Source organism: Hirundo rustica, chromosome 3 (assembly GCF_015227805.2).
Source record: "Hirundo rustica isolate bHirRus1 chromosome 3, bHirRus1.pri.v3, whole genome shotgun sequence".
In the NCBI taxonomy this organism is placed as follows: domain Eukaryota; kingdom Metazoa; phylum Chordata; class Aves; order Passeriformes; family Hirundinidae; genus Hirundo; species Hirundo rustica.
Window position 1 is genome coordinate 5,633,919 of NC_053452.1, and position 20,789 is coordinate 5,654,707.

The 20,789-nt window shown below is 37.9% G+C and overlaps 1 protein-coding gene across 11 annotated transcripts in view; it reads left to right on the forward strand.

The window, feature by feature from the left end:
* Positions 1-20,789, forward strand: part of TASP1 (taspase 1) — a 77,423-nt gene that overhangs the window by 22,321 nt on the left and 34,313 nt on the right. For 9 of the 11 annotated variants that reach the window (XM_040060010.1, XM_040060015.1, XM_040060011.2 and 6 more), the window contains exons 8-10: positions 8,821-8,927; positions 15,118-15,237; positions 16,219-16,297. In XM_040060010.1, coding sequence (XP_039915944.1) covers positions 8,821-8,927; positions 15,118-15,237; positions 16,219-16,297 — 306 coding nt within the window. The remainder of the gene's footprint in view (positions 1-8,820; positions 8,928-15,117; positions 15,238-16,218; positions 16,298-20,789) is intronic. The other 2 variants (XM_040060018.1, XM_058419979.1) reach the window with 1 other exon arrangement.

Here is a 20,789-nt window from a genome sequence, read left to right on the forward strand (position 1 = left end):
AATTTACATTGGGGAAACACCAGAAGAATAATCCCAGCCAATGTATTTTCACAATCCCACTCCAGAAGACCACTAATTGCATTTTGTTTCTGTAGTACGTTCAGCATACTTCTATTTGACAAAGCAATTTGCATTAAAGCAGTTAAAACAACCAGGACTGACAAGTTAATTTTGCAGTACAGTTAGTTATAGTAGTAGATCTGAGGGGTTTTTTTTTGGGAAAAAAGAAAAGGCAAGAGTAAACAAAAACCTAAAAAATTGGTTTGAAAAAATGTTACGCTGATTCCTGTCCCAGTCCTTAGCCAAGTAAATCTTGTACTTCATTGACCTCTGGTCAGTGGGATTGAAAAATACCATTAACAACATGGGGTTGTTACAAGTGAAAAGAAATTGGAAGCTCTCACAGGTAACATGTAAGAAGCCAAATTTAATTTGTCCAATGTTACCATGGAAAGGAAAGTTAGATATGCTTAAGAAACAAAGAGAATGTTGTTTCCAAGCAACCACAAAGAGATCTCATCTGAAGTGAGCTGTTTTGTTAAATAATGTACCAATCTATGAAAAAAAAGAGACTTTTTTGGCTGTACTTGCTACCATTGCTGTGGTAAAGTTTGCGCGGAGAACGGGGGGTAAATTAACTGGAAATCACGTATCTTCTGACTAGCTCTGTAAAACAAAGAACTGAACTAATTGCCAAACATCAGGAAAACATTCTTAGCAACTTATTGACAAACAACCAAACCCAAATCCCCCCCAAAAACCTCGAATCCAAATTCAGACGTGTACTTGCAGTAAGTATTGGCAGGGAGAACGTTGTGCATGTTTTGGCTTCTCTGTGCTGCACATGGAAAATACATTCTTGCAGTTGTCTTGTTCTGTCTCCCTTTCCTTGGCCCTGAGATGAGAAGAGTAATGTTCTAGCTGCTGTAAGTAAGGCTGGGGGATTGGGTGGTTGGTTTGCACGGATGGAGCTTCCCTGGGATTGGTATCAAAGAACGGGTCGGGATCAGCTTGGCCGTCACACTCCGTAATTCTCTCAGAACTATCAAAGTATCTGAGCACCAAACTGGAAGCGTGATTTAAACTGTGTTACCTGTTGAATTACATCAAAGTTTTGTCAAGGCTCACGTGCTTTGGCTACTTTGGTTTGTCAAGTGTGTGAGGAAATGGGATTTCTACTGTTTGTAGAAACCTGGTGACTTTCCAGTGTACAGAGTGGGTGGTTTAAAAAGACCCCCAAACACCTGAAATGTGATCTGTCTGTATGGCTCACAGTCTGCAAGGAAACTGAATTTATTAATCCCTGCCCAAACTAGAGCCTGCCAGTACACAGCCCATAGTGGCTTATCCCAGCACTTTGTTGCTAGAGAACTGCTTTGAAAGTGTAATCCAAGTGTTACCGTGTAAATACAATTTAGAAGTGCTGAATAACTGTACAATGCAGTCTCTTAAAAATGTTAAAAGTACACTTTAAATATACAACTTGTATTTGAGTTACATCCTTGACTGCCAATATCGGTGCCTGCAGTGGTAATAACCAAAACACTTCTATCTGAAATTATCAGTTCAGCCTATAATAGATGCAAATTACCTTTGACAAAGATAACATGGTGTAACACAGCATCTTGCATTTGCTTGCAATTTTAAGTCTCCAAAGGGAAAGAGAAGGAAGGCACCTACTCATGCAGCAAACTTGTAACAATGTGGAAGTGACTGTAAGCACCTCAGTGAATAATATTATATAAGGACAAAACTAGCAGCAGTCCACATAACTTGTTAACTGCAGTTCAAGAGTAGCCACAAATAAGATGCTTAAGGAAGGATGTAAGAACAGAGCAAGTATTTGCTTCCCTTCCCCTGTCCTTTATATTGTTCCTGACTTGTTAGTGACTCCTGCATACCTGGAAAGTAAACAGTGGCATTTTCTGACGTGAAATTTTTGCTTCCTTTGGAACCCAAATTAGTTTCCAGCACCTGCAAAAACCTTTACAACTCTGGGTTACCTCATTGTCCTTGTTTTGAGACTTGCTGAATTGAAGCTGCTGCTTCATTATTAGAATCCTTCTTCAGTCAAATTCTCTAATTACCTTGGATAACTTATGTCATCAGTAAAATCACATTTTGTTCAACAAACTGAGGGTTGATATGGGTTAGTTTGGTGTTCTGCTTGTAACAGACCATTTTTTTACTTGTACTTTGTTGGGGTTTTTTTAACTAACTGTGTGCGTGCAAGGAAATTCTTGTTTATCTTAGGGCTGCTTGGATTCTTTAATGAGGAAGAGTCTTTTCTGGATGAGTGTAGTGCAAGACTCTGCTGTTTCTAGTGACACTGTCTCCCTCACTATCAGTATTGCCTGCCTCTCTTCCAAAACCCCAAATCTCACCTCACTCCCAGTTCTCTCATTATTTCATTATTACTGTATTAAGAAAAACTTTTGCCGTATTGCTGGAACTGTGCTATAAATTTCAGGCAGTGTTTCAGACCATTTTTCTTTATTTTTGAGGGGAGGATGAAAGATTTGGAGAAAAATTCAAGGGTTCTAGAGAATTGGTAAGGAAGCTTGATTAATCTGAGTCATTAATGTAAATCCTCCCTGAACTTGGAGGCTGTGTTTGTAGGGTCACTTGCTGTTCTGAAAGAACAGCTGAGTGCAGCTGAGAGAACAGCTGTAAGTTGCCCAGGAAAAAGATTGGTCTAAAGTGCCCAGAAGATGCTTGGAATGAAAATCTTCCAGGCTCAGGAAAGGCTGCTTGATAGAAAACAAGATTTCTTCCAGGAAGTAGTAAGAAATTCTATGTCCAGCAGTAGTTTACCCTGAGTTTGTGTTATAAAGAACAGATCTATAGAGTAGTGCTCTGAGAGATAGGTTATTTTTTTTAATATGCTTTTGCAAAGTGCTTTTTTCCCCCATTCATGTTGCTGTTTCTGTCAAAGTATGGCAACATGGAAGCTATCTCTAGTAGTCTTTTTGTCCCAACACAAGCCTAAATGGTGTTAATTTGTCATTTAAAATAGCTTTGTTAAAAAGAAATTTATTTTCATCTGTCTGTTTTCATTTGTGTCATTTATTTTAGCAACTACTCAACAGAATTCTTCACAGGATCATTTGAATTCCTGTGGGTTAACTAATTTGTTAGTATATTCCTTTTTAATTCTCTTCTCCAATAGCTGCATTCTCTTTTAATATGGAATAGGAAGATAAAATGCAGAAAGCTTCTCCCAGCTGACTCTAAGCACTGTCTGCCAGGGGGTGCTATATGATTGGCCAAAGCTCTAGCACTACTTCAAAGATTTAAAAATATTCTTGGAATTTTCTTAATATTTTCAGTTTATAGTTTGTTTTTAAACGAGGATTGCTGAACGCTTACGGGTTGCGTAATGTTTGGTTGCATAATAATTTGTAATGTGTGTGATAGAAAGTTTGTGTTTGGTGTTTGTGTTCCCAGCACGCTGTTCCACCACTGTAACTGGGAAGGTTTGAATATTGTCCTGAACTTGGTTTGTCATTTAGTGGTGCTAAAAATTTGTATTTCCTACCCCTGTTTCAAAATATAGTTGTTCACATAGCCATTTTCTAAATCTTCCACCTTGCTGAAAATAAAGAAGGGAAAAGATGTGGCTTATAAAAGCATGGGGATTTTAAGGAAACTTGGACTTCATAGTAAAAAATGTTTTGCAATAACTTTGGGCAAGAAGTTAATAGCGTATTCTATTAACCAGCCTGTTGTCTGCAGGCCTGTTTAAAGTACACAGGGCTAGAATTAACATTTAGATATGTATCAGTTGTACCATTATTTAAAAAATGAAAAGGTGTCTCAGTGTTTTATTTAGGTCTGTATGTACAATTCAGTAATTTCAGGGACTCCATGTGTAGGTCAAGTCTGCTTTTCATTTGCCCGTCCTCTCTGAATCATTTCTAGTGGGCTAGGAAAGGTGACTAAGAAAAACTCCTGAAGAGCTATGTGGAATAGGCAATACAGTTGTGTTTCATTTACTTAGTCACTGCAGCATTATCTAATAGAACTGTCAGGATTTTTGATTAAATTTTTACTTGTACATAGTAAAATGGTTAAAGGAGTTAAGGGAATGATCAGAGTACAGGTGATGAGTAAATGACGTGGAAGTTTTATGGCAAACAAGTGGCACAGATGAATCTCTGAACTGACTCAGAGGCTAATGACCTGTTCCAGTGACCTCCTTGCTGGAAATTACTTTCTCATCTCTGTTACGTGGTGATAACAATGAAAAAAAGCCTGTAAAAAAGGTGTATTTATTGTCTAGCAGTGATAGTTTAGGAGGTGAATCTTGTGCTAATTAATCATGTAATGGAGATCTTGTGGCCCTTTCTCATCAGGGTATGCAGGAGCATCAGAACCTTTTGAACATCTACAGCTGCCTTAGCTTTGAACAAGAGGAGTGTGAGACTTTTGTTCTGCATTTACAGATAAATGATACCACATCCACTAATGCCAACCTCTCCAGCAGGCCAGTGATGTTGAGCAGGAGCTGCTTCCACCTCTTCTGTGCTCAGCCACTGACCCTTCTCCAGGCAAACCCCTACACTTGTCTCACCTCTGCCTTGACCAAGTGTTTATTCCACCAGTGCCTCCCCTGGCTGGCACAGTTGCACCCAAATTGCAGAGTACACGTGGGCCTCTCCTCTTGGTGCCCTGGAGGCTGAAGGGGAGATGTGCAGGATTAGGAAGGTGTTTCCAAATAATCCTTCAAGATTATTTGTGCCAGAAGAGGCACCCCCATGCTGCAAGGCAGGGATGTGTGATAAATGCTATAAATGAGGTTGGATTTATTTATAATACTTTGGTTCTCACTAAGTCCTTAGTCTGGATGAAGCCTGAGAATGGTGTTTAAACAAGAACAGTAATTTTGTAAAGCTGTGGGGCTTTTTTCTTTTTTTCCTTCCCCTCCCAGCAGCTCTGAGGCAGTTTGCTTATGCCAGTAGGTGCATAAATGAGGGAGCAGAAGAGATGGGCTGGTTGTACTCTGTGGCTCCCAAGACTCAATTCTCAGCTCTTCTAAGCATGGTGTGGAGTGTACATGCTGTTACTGGGTAGGGTAATAACTGCCGGGGGTTTTATCTGAAAGTTCTTGTTTGAATTACATCTAAACTTTTAAATTCTTGAGCAAAATCAAAGCATGTCTTACTGAATACCTTTCCATAGATTTCAACAACAATACCACTGGGCTGCGATCCAAAACTTTTTCAAGCTAAAATTCCATCAGCTCCTTTACCTCTCTTCCTAGCTTTCTCCCCGGTGAGTAAACTCTGCTGCTCTTAATTCCCTTCCTCTTGGACCCAGGCAACATCAGGCTGATGTAGCAGTATTGCATTTGTTTTAGGCAAACATGCTTGCCTTCATCGCTGTGTTGTGACCCTTTCCTTTTCCCAAGCTTGGCATACACTATCTGGTAGGAGAAGGTGAGGGTGGTTTTTATACTGTCATTAAGGACAAATGGAATTTTGTAGTGTCTTTGCACCACAAAGTTGAGGTTTTGTTTTAGATTTAATGGGAACTATGAACTCAAATTGTGTGTAAGTGTTTTGTTTCTGTCTGTAGTGCTGCTTTTCAAAGTAAATTTTCTGTGGGTTGTTTTTCTGTGTTGTGTGTGCGTTGTTAACCAAGCACATTTGAATCCCGGATTGTATTTTAGTTCATGAAATGTTTTAATTTAATGTTTTAGTATGTTCTTTGTCAAGGACCAAACTTAGAGGATGTTTTCAGAAAACTCTAATTTCATCTTTCATGTGTGTAGTTTGAAGCTCACTTGTGTTCCTCAGTTTCTTTTGTCACTAGCAGACCAAGATGAAGCAATGAGAGTACTGCTCCTTTTAATGGCATTTATAGTGGTTTTACATAGATAGAACATCACAAAGGCAGGAATAAACTGAGGGCAGGCAGCCTGTCACTTTAGTCTTTATTCCCTTATTCTGGGGAGAAAAAAAACAAATCTAAGATTCAAGTAAGGTTCAAGGCATTTTTTAAAATGGAAGTATCAGAGGAAAAAATTGCCAGGTTTTGAGTTGTAACCTGGTCCTTTATTTCAGGGTTATTTGGTCACTTTGGAGGCAGTAACAGGCTTATCCTGCTAAGAGGAATAGATAATTACTGCTAGTAATTATTTTCCTTAAATGATGAAAGGCTGTTATTCATCAGTCCTTGCTAAAACAAGATCTTCACCTTCTAGATGAAAGTTAATCCTATTAACTATTCTGAAGTTGAATGTAGCCCGGGCACAAGAATTTCCCTGCTAGGGGATGTCTGACTAGATTGATGTTCCCTCACAGGTATGAAAGGTATGATGTTTCATGGTAAACTGAACAAAACTGAATAGTATGAATTCATACTTTATTTATTTAAACCTGAGGTTGATCCAATGTTGAAGCAGAGGCCCAGAGGAGTTGTGAAATCTCCATTGTTGAAAATACGCAGAATCTGACAAATCCTTTTAAATTTGATTCGGGGCTTTTTTTGGAGGTTGGACTGCACAACCTCCTGATATCCCTTCCAACCTACATCATTAAGTGTTGCTAAAAAGCTGTCTTCATCTGTCTGGCCCAAGAGATGTATACGTCCTTACTGCTCATGACAATTTTTTTTCTGCCCTGCATTTCACAACTTACTGATACCACTTTGAATTAACAATGCAGATAAGAAGTTACTGTTAACAGATCATTCAGAGCAAATCTTCAGGTTTTTTTCTTGTTTTGGAAAGACAAACAATCTTAAAGCACAGGGTAACCTCTGAAAATTAATTGCTTAGCTAGGGACCGCGGTCTTAAGTGAATGAAACATCTCTCAAGCTTGGAGAATTTTGTGTGTTGTGGAAAAATGGCAGGATAAATATGCTACCAAGGTATAGGTGGAGTGGAGATGCTGAGAGGCCATATGGCAGCACTCTGTGCAGCTAGCAGGGCAGCTTGGAGCTAGTCCATGTGTTCTCTGTATTTGATGTGATTTTTGTGCATGTATTTGCATGGTGAACATGCAAATACTGCAGAAGCTTTCAGGACACTGCTGACATTCCACTCTGAAATATGAAGAACCTGTTCAGGTTTGCATGTGTGGGCTCCTGCACCCTTTTGTCTTTCTGGGTCCACTTTTTTCCAGCTTGTCAGAGGCAGTGGCAGCAGCAGGTAACAGGCTTGGGCAGATTTATCCCTTTGTGATGCCTGCTTTTGAGGAATACCACAGCCACACACCATTCATGCTCACCCCATATGGCTCTGCCCATAGGTATTTGCTGTGCTTGGTGAACTTGTGTCAATTTACAAGTTTCCCTGTTTAAAAATTCTCTTAAAAACAACGTGCTAGCTTAGTTTATTTGGGGGCACTTCTGTTTACTAAGTTCTTGATCTGTGAGAGGTTTTTAGTTTGTTTCTCCCCACTGCCAATTAGTTCTTGACTAAAATGATTCTTCGCCTGCTCCCCCTTATCAAGTATTCAGGTTTTACCTCTTTGTCCTCATTTCAAACACAGAAATGTGTTATCCTAAGTAGCTGCATTAATCAGCTCTATATAGTAGAATGAATACCTTTCTTGGTGATGGCAGATTAATATGGGTTTACATTTGTAGAAAACTGATATTCATTAGGTTTTTGGAGAGAAATTTCAGCTTTCTCACTGCTTTTTGGGTTACACATTTGAATAACTCTGTGCACATTAAGGTTCAGTTTTAAATACTTAAAGACATGATTAAAAGAGTTCACTGGGTGAATTTGACACCTGCGTGGAGAAGTTTTGAAGTAAAATGCTCACTGTCTGTGTTCTTTGTGAGAATTGTAAATGAAAGCTCTGGGTTCCATTGGCTCTGCAATACTGAGTTTATTGCTAGAGTTCATGCAGCTGTTCCAGTCTTCTGAATAATAGTGATGTAGCTGTATTCAGAATTTCATTTAAAATGGCATTTTTTGAAGTTTATAGAAAAACCTGTGCTTTTTCATTTCCATTGAATCTATGACTTACTCGTGTAAGTAAAAGGTTCAAATTGCTCCATTCTCCCAATAGCTTGATTTGGTGTGGTTCAACAAGTGACAGAAGCCATTTTCTCCCCACCTCTTTACATTTTACAGAGGATGTTAAAACAGCCTGGGGATGCTATTGAGTCAAAACTAATTTAAACTAAGTACGTCAGTATCTACAATTTGTTCATGAACTGAAACTTCTAAAATGGGAACCTGTCATTTTGGTCTCTTAAGCATAACAATTCTATTTTTTAGTCCACTTTAGAGAGCACTTCCTTTCTGAACGTGGGGCTTAGATGTGGAAAGTAGATGTTTGTCTTCTTGAGACCTAGGTGGTCTTTAGACTGTGTCGGATTATGGAGCATAAACTACTGCTAGACTTGTGTGTGGCTCTAAATATGTGGGTAAACATACAGATATGTGATTGAGGTAATAAAATAGTAGCCTGATTTTATGGCTATCAGAATGAGCTCACATGGTACCTATTTACTTGTCAGCAGTCAAAAACAATTTTAACACAAGCTGCTTATTCTGCTCTCTTCTGTGCAGTGCTGCTTCTTTGCCAAAGATACTTAGACCAGCTTCCATGTGTTCACGCTGTGTTTCTACCAGATATTTTACTCATCACCGTTGCTGAACGATAGTAGAACCTTTTTAACTTAGGAAAAGATGTGAACATCTTGCACTGGAGCTTGAATACTTAGGTTTTGGCTTTTTATTGATGCTTTTTGCATCAGTAAAGAAGTGGGGGATGTGTCCTTCAAAATGTCAACTTATCAATATTTGCTTAAAACAAGTAAATTTTACTTAGTTACGTGCTTTTGAACTATTTTTATAGGGTTTAGTTTAGCAGCTTTTAAGAGGAACAAGAGGAAGCTGGAGTTGGCCGAAAAGGTGGAAACAGATCTCATTCAACTAAAGAAAAGAAGACAATCAAATGAAAAGGTTAGCTCTTGTTTCAAATTCTTGTCTCATCCTAAACTTACAGCTGACTGCTAATAAATTTCATGTCTTATTTGATAAGACTGATGTAGCCTCAGAAGCCTGTTGTCCATCTTGATGTTTAGATGATATAATGAAAACTTAGTGCAGGTAAAGTTTCCTGCCTTGCTGTTTCAAAACCATACCATCGCTTTATATCTTGCTTGTGCTAAGAAAAGTATTTTGCTCTTTTTCAACTGGAAATATGACATATAAATACAAACAGATAATTATTTACCAAAACATTTTCTTTAGCTTGGGATCTCTGTCACTGTTTCCCACTTTTTAATGTTTCCTGAGCACACTGCATTGTGGAACTGGAATTGGTGAAATTTGAAATATCAGGTAGGTAAACATGTGCATCTGTGCATGCATCTGGCATTGACCTGGCCCATATTACTTGTGCTACAAAATGACCAGGATTCCCTCTGTTCCCCTCATTCTTAGTTGAAATGTAGAGCTTTGGTTACCTGTGAGAATGTCACTGAGAGAATTTTTGTTTAATGCTGAATATCAAAGTATAGCTCATGAAATTAAGTGCCTGTGCTTTATTTGGGGCTTCTGGGCCTTTGGATTGGCCATTTCTCTTTGCTGAGCTTCTGACCACGGAGTAGTTCCATATGTTGATAGAAATAAAGTATAAATCCCAGAGAATTGTTAGCAAAAGTGTATTCTCTGTGGTCTGCAAATGCAAACAGTGATAAATTAGGCAATTTACATCTGTGTTCTTAGGTGTCTTTTCTAGCAGGGTGCTAATTTTTGTTTTTCTGAGGAGCTAAGACCTGTGAAGACATGAAGGATGGGGGAGCCGTGGAAGTTAGTTGTTCATTTTGGAACTTTCCTCGTTCACAGGACTTCAGTTACCTCCTTGTGGACCTGAGGGAGGAGGAGGGGGCCCTGTGCTGGATTGCTGTTCACATAATAAGGGGCAAGTCAATGCTTGAAACATATGCCAGTGCATGAGCTTACCGACCTGCAGTTGGAAATTTCAAGGGCTCCAGAGTCCTATGCAGCTCCTGTGGGAGATTCCCAATGGCCAGTAGGTAAAGGAGGTGCCCAGCCAGAGCTCTTCTCCCTGGTGAATAATCCACGCTGCTTTTTTCAGCTCTCTGGGCGCATCCTGTCCGTGGAGCAGGGATGAAAACCAACCCGTGCTCTCAATATGGAGTTCTCGTGCTATCCACAGAGTGTAGGGTGATTGCAGCTTTACAGGAAGTGAGGTTTTCAAAGCAGTTTTTCAGAATGGAATAGAAATGAGAAATCAAATTCTAAAAGAAAAACTAGAATATATCTCCCCAAACTAATAGAAAAAGGTCATTTAGCAAGGACAAAGCGTGTGATTTGTTGCCCTAAAGCTCACAGTGTCACAGCTGTGCTCGCATAAAAGATTTTAAAATAACCAGTCTAAAACCATTTAAATACTTGAGTAATTAGAAGTTAATCTTCTCGTCAAAGTGATTTTAATTGATAAATACTCATGTAACTTTTTTATCAGCTGCGCTTCTCTGGAGCTGCAGACTGGTCTCACTCACTTCAACTCTGCTACAGCTGAGCTTGTGTAGCTCTGCTGTCGTACTGCAGGCTGTGGGGAGAGCAAGGTGGAAAGGATGTTAACAAAGCTGGAGTTAAATGGGATCAAAACTGCTAGGCCAGTATGAAGAGACAGTACTGCAGACCAAAACAGACTGAAATTACTTGGAAATTTGAGCTACTGATAAATGTCACCAGCTTAAAAAAAAAAAAAAATAGGCTTAAAAATTAGTTTTCAATAGAAGTGTAATTATACCAGCCTTAAAAAAAATGAGGCTGTTTAAATTTGTTAGAGTTTGTATGGGAAAAACTTGGCAGTGTAACTTACTAAAGGAGTTTTATTTCCTGATAAATGGAGTTTTCTCTTTGCTGTGTTTTTCGTCATGCACCCAATGTAGGTTTTGCAGAGGGAAGATCCATTAATAAACAAATTTTGAAGGTGTAAAAATTTAGTCTTTTTAAAGTTGTGGAGTCTTACTGATTTACGTAGCTGAGAAGTAATACACACAGAAAAATTAACTAAACATTCTCATGGAGGGTGACTATGGCCAGATGCCATTCTCAAATTCTCCCCTCAAGCACCAGTAAATATCAGAAGTAAATATTTGTCTGCTTACTGTTAGTCTGTCTTTTGCCAGAGGAAATTGCCATTGAAAATATCTTAGCAGAGTTTGGCTAGAAGCCCTGATTTTAATTTGTCTTCTGCCATTACAAACTTTTACCAGTGATCTCAGCATCTCTGAAGAAAGTTATCCTCCTTGATTTGAATAAATGACTTTAAGAACCCCCAGTACACATGAGTTTTTTGGAACAGATTAATGTTTGTAAGTTAGTATTTTATATTCTAGTTATTTAGCTCCATAAATAACGTTTTTTGGTTGAGTTTTGTTAAAAGTGGCTTGTTTTTTATCTAGTTTAACAGAGGTACTGATATATGTGTACACCAGTTGGAATTATATGCGTGGAGTCAAGGGTTCCATGTCCTTCAGTTACTGTATTAAGACTGAACATATTTAGAAAATATTTTTGTCTATGTGCAGGTAATTGTGAGTGTAGCAGTCAACTATGACAATCCTAGTGTCTGTCTTATTTAGTCTTGCAGTTTGGAAATTTCCTTAAAAAAGAAATAAATGTTCCATCCCACATTTGTGTGCAAGTGGTCTTTGATAATAATACCTGACAGTTTTCAAAAGTATGCTTCAAAATCCATTTAATACAGGAAAAGAAACCTAAATAATTTTCACCCATTCTAGTTAAAGCCAAAACAACAAAGCTTATCTGTGGAAATTGAGTATGGAATGATTTCCTCATCTTGCACATGAAGATCAGACAAAATGTGCTTTTTTACACACCAAACAACTGTTAAACTGGGAAGGTTGGGATTGTTCATCAAGCTTTGTATAATTAGATAGTTGGGCAATAGCATATAAATGTTAATTGCTTCAATCTGATTAATTTTGTGTTTTGTCATTATACTCAGAGATGAGATTTAGTGGTGATTACTTTTCATGGCATTTTAAAACTATCTCAGGTGGAGAGGGCAAAGGCCCTGTGTGTAGAATCTTTCAGTGGGCACTGGGTAGAGCTCTCCTAATCTGCTAATTGCTTCCTTAGGGGCTTGTTGTGATGAATAGTAACATTTTTCTATGTGCAGGAGGTAAGGAGGGTTTTTTAAAAATGCTTGATAGAACTCTGCCTTTGTGCAGATGAGCACCTTCCTGTTTTGTGTGCGTGTTCTTAGCAAAATTTGAGCATTTGGACCGTGGTTTAATAAATTAATTTCCTTTCCTGCTGCAAGGTGCAAATTAAGAAATGTGAGGTCTGACTTAGAACGCTGACTTTATTGTTTCTGTGCAAATTATTAACTACATAATAGATTATATTTAGGTTACAATACTGCATTGTGAAAACCTCCAAACTACTTTTGCAGTGGACAAGTATCATTTATTAGCTGAAGTCAGATACAGAATTTGCAAACAGATATCACCAAGTTTCCTTTGGAATGCACAGAATTTTAAAACTTCAATAGCTAAATAAATCAATCAATGGAAAGATAAGGACAAGCAAGCTGAATCTTGTTTAGTCCCTGTTGGACCTATATAAAGCTTGATCTTATTTTAGACTTTGTAAATTGTACTGTTTATCATAGTTGCTTTTATTGTCCCTACACTAGCTTAACAGGATCCTCTGCTTTTCAACATTCATGTGATTTGAAGAGATGAAGTGTGTGACACTGAAAGTCTTCTCAGAAGGTGCAGTCTTGCAGTGACTTCTCAGGCACGTGATGCTTTTCTGTAGGGAGGTGCACAGGAAATTCCTCTGTTAAATTGTGATGAGCTCTTTATTTACTGACCTGGAAATCGTAGGATTGCCAATACAGTTCACATAGGCAGAAGATACTGACAATGTTTTTTTTTCCCATTGGATGTGGGATAGAACTGGTCATCACTGGTTTTCAGTTTGCTGAATAAGGATTAATACAGCATCAATATCAGTGACTTCTTTTTTTTCACTCACAAACCAGCCCCTTCAACACCAAACCTATATCACTGAGAAGAAAAATACAGAATTCCTTTGCTTCAGTGATACAGACTTCCTTCAGAAGGTTGTGTGGGCCAGCTCAACCTTCCCTTAGCAATGCTTCCTTTAGAAAAGATATCCAGCCTTGAAGTTGCCTCATTTAAACTACCTTTGACAGGCTTGATTTTTTTTTTTTTAAATATGTGTAGTTGTCTATTAATTGAATTTTTTGTCATGGGTATAATTTCCTTTGATAAAAGGGTGCAGGGGGTAGACAGCAGCACCTGTATTATAGTAGTTCTTCTCTACATATAAATCATGTTGAGAAGAGCTTTGTCCAGTCTGGTGCTGGAAATCTCCAAGGATGGGAATCTGCACCTCCTGTGAGCAGCCTGCTCTGCTGCTTAAAGTCTTTTCAATCCTCTGAGTAGTATTGTTTGAACTGGGTTAGTATCAGCTCAGGGTGTGTCTGGGTGTCCTGGGAGTTGGGAAATACTTTTGCACATGAGATGTTAAAAAAGTTTTCTTTCATCTTTAGAACTTGGAAGGGAGCTGGCTCTTTTCTTAACCCCTTTGCTTCCATCGTCAGAACTCCTTTTGTTTCTACTTTTCCCTACCCTCCCTGATCCGTAATCCTTCCTTCCTGTGTTTTTTCAACTTCTTATTCTTCCCAGTTAAGCAGTTACTCTGTTTTATTGTTGGGGCATCCATCCATTTGTTTTAGTATTGAGTATGGTCAGTGCCAGCACCTGAGTGCAGAGCCAGAGATCTAGGTGTAGGTGCAGAGGAGAAGCTTGCTGTTTCTCTGGGTAAAAGAGGATGAAACTCTTGCCTGGGAGTTCCAGTTGCTTGAAAAGTACTGCCTATTTTTCCTTTTGAGACTGACACACAATTAACCCAAGTGTTCACTCTTAAGTGTGGCCAGAGTACTATGAGCATTGTGGTACTAGAAATGGTGCTTGATAAGTGACATAGGATGCCCAAGGAAATTTTAATTGATGGTGGGAACCTGATAATTTGAAGTTGAATAGTTAGGTGTTCGTTTGTTTGTTTGAATTCCTCTCTCTGAATTCTAGCCCAGAAAATTCACACTTATATGAAAAACTTAGTAACCTTTGCCATTTTTTCACTGGGTAATTCTATATAAGAGGCTTGAGGCTTGTGCAGCAGCAGTGTGCTTCTCTGGAGTACGTGATGGGTGATGGATCAGTTTTGTTCATTTATTTTCTGTACACTGCATGCTGTGTGTGTGGTGGAGCATGAGGTCTGAGTGCCTTGCCCTGGGTTCTGCAGAGAGGGGAATCTAGGCCAAGCTTAAGCAGAGAGGGGAAAACTGCTCCCTCTCTAAGAGGGGCTTGGTGTGGTGTATTGAGGAATGGGGAAGGATATAAAGACAGACCCCTGCTCCTTGGGGGAATTAACCTACCTCAGAAGTCATGGAAGTAAAGACATTTTCCTAGTTACCCTCTAGTTACAGGGAGCAAAAATTGCTTCACTCCCTAAAGATTCCTGAAGTGACAACGAGTCAGAAAGAATCTCTCCTAGGGAGATTTTTTTTTTTCTTGAGGCTTCTATTTACTGTCTTGCTCAGAATATCACAATTTTCTTGCTCAAAGTATCAGTATTTTCTCTTTACATGATAAACAGCTGCTTGGGGTTTTTTTGTGGTACTTTGTTGGGTTTGGTTTTGTTTTCATTTAATTTTTTTTAAAAAAATCACATCTTTAAAGATCAGAGCCTCTGAAAATGTTCTCTTGGGCCTTTTGATGTGGCATCAGTTGCTGAATCATTTCTTAGTGGACAAGTACCAACCACTAAAAAAATGATTTCTGGCACTTCTGTGAGTAAAAGCAGGTGATCCAAGCATTGCATGAGTTCTGAGATGTTTATTACCTTCTTATTTTTACCTGTTTATTACTGGAGAAGCTTTATTAAGGTCCTGTCTGAGGCAAACCAGCGTTTTGGGAAGATGTATGGCAGTGGGTACAAAGTGCATGATAACAATTCCATTTTGTTACTAGGCCTCTTGCACACTCCTGAGGAGAGTATGATCTGACTTTAATCTGCTATTTTTGCTATATTTTTCTGTTTGTATGTCCTGCAGGAGAACGACTCAGGAACGTTGGATACAGTTGGTGCAGTTGTTGTTGACCAAGAAGGAAATGTTGCTGCTGCTGTCTCCAGTGGAGGTTTAGCACTGAAGCATCCTGGAAGAGTTGGTCAGGTGATCATTGTACTTTTTTGTTTTATTTTTTTAGTTGGGAATGGTTGTTCAGTGTCACAGGCAGGTGTCAAACAAGAGCTTTGACAGCAAAATTCTGTTCTCCGTTCCTTCCTGTTAGAGGCTGAAGGCATTTTCATTGTGTCGATGTGCACGTGTTGTTTTTGGTGTCCTCCATCAGTGTAATAAAACAGTGATGGGTAGATGCTTTGTAGTCAGTTACCTTTTGATAGAAATATCATGAAGTTAATTTCTTGGGCTCAAATACCTACTTAATACCAGAAATGGTCTCTTACATGCTTATACTCTTAAAATAAGATTTCTCTCAATATTTAGGGAAGCTGTCCTAATTCATTTTTAAATGATCTTGTGAATTGGAGGAAGTGACAAAAGTAATAAAAGAACACATTAGGTATTTATGATGTGTTACATATAATTATTATTATGTTTATAAATTATGTATAGTTCTATTTATTATTAATGTTAATAATATATTTATCATGTGTCACCCTGTTGTTGTTAGGGAATTTTGAAGTGCATCAGAAATTTTACCCTCCACTGCTGTACAGCTGTATTTTTGGACATTTTCTACTGTTCAAAATGTGGTTCTCTTTTGAAGTGTTTTTATTTTTTGCATGTGTTTTGAATAGCAGAGTGAAAGACACTTTATATGAACAAGGTTATCTCTACCCTCATTTTCTGTTAAGCTAGTCTAAAATACTGTGTCTATGACAAACGCACTCAGATCTCAAGAACAGTAAAAGGATGTAGCAAAATGGAGTGGAATTACAGTATGGTTATGATATTCTTACTCATCTTTTATATTAATGTTTGGATCTTCTTTTTTGGGTTTCTTTTTTTGTTATTCTTGTTGGTTTGAGGTTGTTTATATATATATATATATGTATATATAATTTAAGGAACGGGAATAAACCAAAAACCTCATACACTTAAAATTTATGAACAATGTGCTTTTTCCCTTAGGCAGCTCTTTATGGTTGTGGCTGCTGGGCTGAAAATACAGGAGCTCATAACCCTTATTCCACTGCTGTGAGTACTTCAGGTATTTACTACTTTTATAAATATTTAATGAAGTTGCTATCTTTCTCTGTAATTAGTTTGCAAATTTAAAATACCAACATCATTTCCGGACTATAGTCTAAATTTATATAATTTATTTGCCATATATATGTATGTCTGTGTGTGTCAGTATTGTCTTTAAATCCATTAATTGATCTCTTGTTGGTTGCTTGCATTACCCTTTTTACTTAATTAGCAACCACGGGAATTTTTATCCTGTTTTGTATTGCACTGAAAGGATGTGCTGTGTTTGTTAAGTGTTAAGAAACTTGTATTCCTGTGAAGAGCTGCTTCTTAGCCCAGTATTGTATTAAATGCACAATACTTCTGGGGTGGAAGCCTTGTGTAAAGGACTAAGATAATCTAAGAGGGTCCTTTGGATACAAAACCACTACATACAGTGTATTTTTCTCAAAAATATTTAATAACTATTTCATATGAGTATTTAAGTGAATTTTTTCTTCATCTCTCTTTTCCTTCTGAAAGGGAAGAGGCAAACCAAAAATACTGGGATGAGTATATCAGAAAATATTCATTCAGCAATTGTGAAAGTGATGTAAGAATTAAGAGAGCTTCTGTTCTCTTTGGAGGGCACAGGGACCTGGACACACAGAAGTCTTGTGCTTATTTGATGCCTTGCAGAGCACAAAAGTCTTAAGGTGAAATTATGTAGGAGTTGCTTTTATTTTTCTTTTTTTTCCCCTCCTAGTTGTATGGACAGCCTCAATCAGAAAAAACACTTGTAACACTTTTTCATAAGTGCTTATGTCAGGTTGTAAAATTTATTGTATTGCCCACTGCTCAGTGGTGAGAGTTACCAGCATTCAGCACAGGGAGAGGTGAAGAAAATCTGCAGAGTTCAGATTCAGGTCGTGTCAGCTATATCCCATGGGCAGTGCAGAGTTAGAGTCCTGCTACAGAAATACTGGGGGGAGCAAGGTTGCAGAATTAAAATTTGATAGAGGCTGAAGATAATATTCAAGAATATTCTGTATTGCGTTTATTTCCCCTGTGTTCACGTCTGTCTTGCGCTGTTGAAAATTTGTGTGGATGTTCATCCTTAAGTTTAATGTCAGTAAAAGCAGATGTCCTCTTTGGTACTTACTCAAGGGATGGTTCTGCTGAGTGCAGGAGTGTCAGAAGACGTTTTTACTCAAGGGACACAGTACTGATTTTAGTTTAATAAATGCTTACCGATGTAACCAAGTGCATTTAAATATTTAATGTTAATTAGTCAGCACAAGTCCAGTATTAGAGATTGTTTGTGAAAAAGCTCGAGTGGACAACTTATTTAGTTTTTAAAGCTGTTCTTTGCAAAGTCAGCTGGATTTGAAGTCTGTGTGAGTACTGACAAGCATCCTGGTGCACTCACAGGAGATGACTAGATTCAATGATGCCCTGAAATAGAAGCCTCCTCTCTTTTTGCTGGTACCGCTTTTGTATAGTGCTAAATACTTCAATGCTATACTATTTATAACTGTCCCAAACACACATAGATGGGTGTTTGGTTCAAATCTAGCTTCCATGACATTTCCCTGATCCCAGTCCCAGTTAATTGGAGTGGCCTGCTGCCGGGCTGTGAAGCGTGGCCATCTGTTCATTCAAGGATTTGAAATTCAGACTAGTGGTGTTTAATTAAACTCTTGTTTCTGTTCATTCATGGATTTGAAATTCAGACTAGTGGTGTTTAATTAAACTCTTGTTTCTGGTTTTCCTTTAAAGTACGTGTATGTCTGTGAGAGGGAGGGAGATAGAAATGTTTACGGGAAGTGAGAACTCTTCTGTAATCAATACCATTCTTTTTTCCATTTCAGAAGCTCATAATGTTTTATTTTATAATGAACTTTATGTTTAGCGCAGTTCTAAAATGTATTGATGCCTGACTCTTGTTTAAAATATGAACATTCAACAATGTGAACCATGAATTTAATTAAGGAGTAAAGGGATGGAAAATTAAATTGTAGGAAAAGTTGGAAGAATGAAACTTACAGCTTGGCTGGATCACAACAGGAGATGAGAATGGGGGCATAAACATCTGCAAATATTCAGGTGAAACTGCCATGGCCAAGGAAAAGAATAATGCATTAAGAGATATCATTGTTAAATGTTTAGAAAATAAATGTACTGTCTAAACTCTAGAAGATTCCTTGATTTAGAAAGCTCCAAGATGGACAGTGATTCTCAATAGAATATCACCACTGTCCCTGGATGTAACTGAACCCAGAGTGTATTTGTAATAGTGTTTATACCCCCTCTAGTAGATTTCTAAATGAGTTTTGTGTGGATATTCGGCAACAAATGCAACTTGCATGTTCTATATAAATAAAAACTGTGTACATGTGTACATTTTTTTTATGTTTCATTTTACATTCAGACATTTACACCTGTATGTAAATGTATTTAAAGGATGTACATAAAAGAAGTCTACAATCAGTTTAACTTTCTGTGGTTTTTCACAATATAACATTTTATTGTTTTAATTTCACGTGTCTATTTATTTTATTTGTCTTTGAGTCATAAATTTGGCAGAAATCTAATAGTTTCTACAGGGAATATTTTTCCGTTTTGTGGGGAGAAGGAAAAAAAGAGTAAAATTAGACTGTGGTTGCTGTGGGTATTGAGTAATGCTTGATGTTTATTGTTACATGACTTCAGAGAATAGCTGACTCATCAAATCACATTTGGAATTAAAAAAAAAAAAATCTTGAATAAAAAGTTAGGCTCTAATTCCCCTAAAGCTTTATCAAAACTGTCCTCAAAATTATTTGGTATCAATGTGTGCTAAACCAAATAATTTTGGCTGAATAATTCTTTGGGAAGTAAAAGGTTTCTCTTTTGTGCTGATTTTTACTTTTAACCTTTTTAGTGATCTCTAAGAATAGAAATTTAAAACTTGAGAGTTTGTTATGTCAGGCTCTATATTCAGTCATGAAGAAGGATCTTCTTGGGCATTGGTTTCATACAAGCAATTCTGAAGGTCAGGTTTTGTAAACTCTTTTCACTCTATACTTAAGAAATTACTCATGTCTTTGGGTCTTGGAAGTGATGATCAGTTAGAGATTGAACAGGTTGGGGGAAAGCTGGGGTGTGGAGAGAGGAGAGTTTGGCATAGTAATTGAGAGCAGGCAGAGTGCAAACTCTTGCACATTGAAATCCACCAGGAATGGGCACATTGGGTCGAACCAGAGCTCCAGTTTGGTTCTGTCTCACTTAGAGGGTGTTTGCAGTTCTCCAGGGAAAAGTGCAGGACTGGGAAAAGCACCACCACTGCTTAAGCCAGGCTTCTGGCAATTGATGATATTGGGTCTTTATAAAGTGGAGATATATTTGTTCTAATAGGTCGGGGTGACTTCTCAAGATTTTGTTCTTAGGAGACCGGATATTTAAATTTTGTTGGGAATAGTTTTATTCTGTGGTTACCTTTGTAGAAACTTCTTTGGAAAAGGAAAAGTTTTAGTTTAACTGCCACAGTTAATAACACAGTAGGCTTTATTCTTGAATTTTTATTAATTTTGTTTTTAAATGCTCCAGTTGAAGCTTCAATGTCTTTCAGTACCTGCTGCATTAGGAAAAAAAGAAGCAGGCTGGGGGAAGATGTCACCACACAAGTACTTAAAAGTAATTCCAAGTTCCTGCAGTTTTCTTTCAGTGGTTGTGTATTTAATTTGAAGACAATTTGGATCTTCTGTTGGCCCTGTGGCTGCTGGGAGACTTCCTGCTTTTGCCTGTTCAGGAAGGATTTGGTATTAGTTCTTATGCCTTTTAGCAAGTTATTTCATAAATATTTTTGGCTATTTTTATCATGTTTTTATGATGACTGTGCCAAAGGTGGTGGTTCTGAACTTGTTTGGGCATGACTTCAACTTTTTGCACGGTAATTTCATACCTCTAACAGTCACTTGGCCTTGTTGTTTAACCACAGTGTCTCTGGGGGTTTTTTTGGGTGGTTTGGTTTTGGGGTTTTTTTTTTTTGGCTTTTCAAAATTTACTTCAAGGTTTACAAAATACAGGGTATTGTAAAACTCACATTTTATGGCTATAGTTTAACAGGGCCCGGGACAACTGAAATCAAAAGATGGAGACTTTCTAAAAACACAGTGGGGGAGATGGTGAAACGTAGGGGGCCTTAAATCCAAGGTTTATTCTGTAACACTCAGTCTAAAATTCAGTTTTTGTGTAAATGAGTAAAGCCTTTCTGATTTTTTTTCTTCCCATCACTTTTTTCAGACACTTTGATGTATAAATCCTGAATTATATTAAAATTAATATTTTGTTCAGGGAAAAAATGGTTGTGAGTCTTCATTGGCAGCTGAAGGCTAAACATTACAGGAATTTAAGTATCTCAAAACCAGCATTAAAATTCAAGAAATTCAGAGAACGTTGCAGTTGCAGGCACAGCCAGGATACCTGGGCAACCTTAACTGTGACGTCTAACAACTGTGCAAGGGCCATCCTGGGCAGGAATGATGGCAGAG